General features: G+C 39.3%; 1 protein-coding gene across 1 annotated transcript in view; it reads left to right on the top strand.

The window, feature by feature from the left end:
- The first annotated feature begins 544 nt into the window (after positions 1–544).
- disp2 (dispatched homolog 2 (Drosophila)) overlaps positions 545–3,877 on the top strand; it is a 22,561-nt gene continuing 19,228 nt past the window's right edge. Inside the window, exon 1 of the mRNA XM_015379214.1 lies at positions 545–745. Within this exon, the coding sequence (XP_015234700.1) occupies positions 651–745 (95 nt within the window). The 5' untranslated portion in view covers positions 545–650. The remainder of the gene's footprint in view (positions 746–3,877) is intronic.

The following is a 3,877-nucleotide window of genomic DNA, read 5'->3' as shown; positions in this document are numbered from 1 at the left end:
TCTATCTATCTATCTATCTATCTATCTATCTATCTATCTATCTATCTATCTATCTATCTATCTAAATCATTTACTGTATGAAATCAAATATTTATTGAACAGATTTGGGTAGATATTTAAGTAGATGTAAATTGGAGTTATTTTTATTTTGTTTGGTTGTTTTTCTCTTTTTTTATTTTATCAAAGCTGCACTGCGCTTACTTCTTTTCCGAGTTCGGACCACATCAATTAAATATATTGAGCTGAAAACAAACTGAGTGTTTCACCTGATTAGTCTCCCTCAGGCCTGATGTGGTTTCTGGTTCAGTCGGTCTAACTGAGCTCAGCAGCAGCTCCCTGTTAATGATAACTGATCAGCACCTGCAGGACCCAGGAGGATACCATCCGTCTCCAGCACCGCAGCCGGTTGGACAGCGACCGCAGCGGCGTCGTCAGCATCAGCGCGGCTCGGCCAATCAGAGCGCAGCTCGGGGCAGATTAACGCGCACAGCCCCGCCGCTGCTGCTGCTGATGCTGCTGCTGTAGTAGAAGCCCCAGAAACAAGCAGTCCTGCTCTGACCCTCGTGGATGATTACAGCTGCTTAACTAGGCGGTGTTAGGATGGACACACACAGATAATTACCTTTAACAGGAACTAAATCAGGAGGAAGATGGATGCTGACTCAATAATTGGAGAAAGTACAGATGCGATAGTGGTGGACGATTCTCCCATTGAAGAGAAGGAAATTCAGCAGGCTGGCCAGAGGTGGGCTGTTTCTGTTTGAATGTAGATTTTAGATCAATTCAAAATCAGTTTTTTATTTCCCTGTAAGTTTTTTATTTTCCTGACAGAAGAATGTCTAAATCCATGAACAATTTAATTATGTGCACATTTTGCTTTCATGAATTTCTTGCTTCATCTTCATGTTCTTTATTGTTCCAAGCCTCATAATGCAGACATAAATCCTGGTCACTTTGAGCTGGTTTGTTTATGTTTAATGGACTGAGGGATGCAACAAGAAAACATGAAGGTAGCACAGCAATCTTTACTTCTCTGTGATGTGATGAGTTTAACTCCCCTGTTTTTGTTGAGAGGGGCTGTCTGGGTAGCAGATGGCAGCCCAGCACTCATTTTGATCCCCACTAGCAGCTCTGTTTTACAAGAAAAGCATCAGAGACTGAGGCTGGGGGAAAAAAAGCAGAGGCTTCACCTCAGCAACAGACACGTCTCTGTCGCTACGAAGAGAATGTTGTCAACCCTTCTTCAGGTGAATGACAGACCCCCCCCCCCACAAGTTATCTCAGGTTTTGTCCCAACAGATCTGCACTGGAAAGAGGGCCAGCAGTCACCTTTTGGATTGATAATCATGGACTGGCTTAAGGAGAGACGTTTTTATTTTATTTTTTTTCAGATTTTGAGATTTTAACCTGATCAAATATTTTTTTTCCAAAATAAGTATATAAATTACCAGCAGATAGAGCTTTATCTGACCCCTTAAACCTTTTATCATTAAAACATATTAAGTTGATTATTTTATTTATCCTGCTGTATTGTATTACTTTTATTAGTTTATATGATGATTGCATGAAAGCACCTGCAGGAACCACTTTAAAGCATTTTATTTTTATCTTCTATATAAATCTATTTGGATTCTTTGAAAATACGTATCACTAAGACTTAATGCTGAATGGTTTCTATTTCCCTATAATTTTGTCATATTTGTGTGATTGAAGCACTGATTAGTAAATGGGCTAAGTAGCTCTCCACTCTGTGAACTTTCCAACATCACAGATGAAGCCCTCTGATTGGTTGATAATCATCCTTGATTCCTGTTATTATTGTTTGTCTGCTTTTGCCCATTAAGTTGTTTTTTTCTTTTTGTTTAGAGGGTAAATGTTGATAAATATGCCACTTTTCTATTTTTCACTAATCTTTATAGTATGCTCAAGCCTTCAGTTATTTATTTATTTTTTTTGCAAAGCAGACCAACTATGCAATTATAATTTATTTTCAAATTCAAGGTGACCAAAGCATCTCAAAAGCCAGCACCAGAACAAATGAGCCTCAGGATTCTGTCTGAGTGAACTGAGGGTGAACTGATCTCCTGTGCATCCAAATCAACCGTTCTGCAGCAGTAAATGCAGCTAAACCACACAGTAGTGCGCGGAAACTCATAAAAGTAAGCAGGTTAGGTCCTGCTGCATATATCCAAATACTCTTTTTTTCCATGTATCTGCTTTATGCAGAGGTTTTCTTCATTTCTGGTGTCTATTAGTTCAAATTTAGACCCATCTGACCAAAGAAAATGTTTTTCATTCCTGGTTTTTATTATGTTCTCTGATAAAATGTCTGTGTTGTCTTTTTGTTTGTTCTTTTTCTGCTGGTTTCAGTTGTACGAAAATAATCAGAACTCATTTTCCTATAAGTAGGAGAAATTAATGGAAACAAATAATTTGAAATGTGGGAATCCTTTGCATAAGTTGTTTCTTTTAAGTTTCTTGTTCTTTTAAAGATATGTAACAGTTTAAATACTGTGCACGAGGTACTGAGGAGGAGTACTGAGAACAAAACTCAGGTTCAGAGTCCAATGGAGTCTGCACACAAATCACCACCACACTGTCTTCATGCAGCTCTTTCAAAGCAGCCTGCAGACACTGTCCTGTGTGTTGTTTTCTATCATTTCTCTGAAATATGTCTGAGTTCTGTAAATTACACTTTTTTGTGTTCCTCATCATCAGCAACAAGACACTAAGTCACTTCCTTCTGCACCTAAATAGGCTAAACCCGTTGATAAAAACCCTGACTCAGGGCTGCTGTGCTCATTCTGGGTTATGAATTATTTAGATTTTTCTCACAGTTTTACATTGGCATGAAGCACAAAGAAACACAACAGCCTAGATCTTCACCCAACTCAAGCAGCTCACTGAATTGCTCATCATCTGAGCGCCTTATTGCACGATGCAACTGGATCTGTGTGAGGTCAGCTGGGCTTTGATGGCTCCCTCTAATGCCATGGTTACGAGACGAGGAGACCGGCTGCATCCAGACTGCTGGAAAAACAAACAAAGTCAGAGCCTCCTCAGAGAACAGCCATTACACAGCAGCTTGGGTCGTTCATGAGTAAATTATGTCGTGTTTAACTTTAGAGCTAGCTGTGTGAGGACTGATGCAGAAGCAGGTCTGGTGCATAGTGTAATTACACTAGCAGGTTTACACAGCTTTGCAGTGGGTATGAAATAATGCTTGTTTTACATGAGGAACAGTTATTTTCTTTGGCTTAAGTTCTTCCTTCTTTAAATCAAGACATGGCTTAGCATTAACCTGTAGATCACATCAAATGATGAATAATATGAGAATCCCTTCCAATCTATAGAGGCCCTACAAACCAAAACTCAATCTACAAACTACTTATAAATGCAGGGATAAATGCTGAGAGAGCACTCTAATGATTACCTTTTAAGTGGCTGCACAAAATCACCTAAAAAGGCATAAAGTTAATCTGCTGCTATTATTTAACCCTTGGGAGGGTCTAACCTTTCCTATAAAACCATTGTAATGGTGGACAGTAGCTTTACTGAGGCAGTATGAGACAATTTGGAAGCACATCATCCATCCTTTGAGATGAGACTAGTTCACAGTTTGAAGTTGATCAAGAACCTAAAATTAGATAGAATAAAGGAAAAGACAAAGAAAATACTTAAGTTTTAGAAGCCCCTAGGAAAATCAGTGTTGCACAAAAGTAAATACCTTTGGTGGTTCTGTTTACACTGTTTACAACCGCTGGTAGGAGCCCACCAAATGACTGCATGAATGGATGGATGGATGGATGGATGGATGGATGGATGGATGGATGGATGGATGGATGGATGGATGGATGGATGGATGGATGGATGGATG

This window comes from Cyprinodon variegatus, unplaced genomic scaffold (assembly GCF_000732505.1).
Source record: "Cyprinodon variegatus isolate N-32 unplaced genomic scaffold, C_variegatus-1.0 Scaffold187, whole genome shotgun sequence".
In the NCBI taxonomy this organism is placed as follows: Eukaryota; Metazoa; Chordata; class Actinopteri; order Cyprinodontiformes; family Cyprinodontidae; genus Cyprinodon; species Cyprinodon variegatus.
The sequence above is the reverse complement of the archived record's forward strand: the minus strand, read 5'-3'. Positions and strand labels throughout refer to the sequence as shown.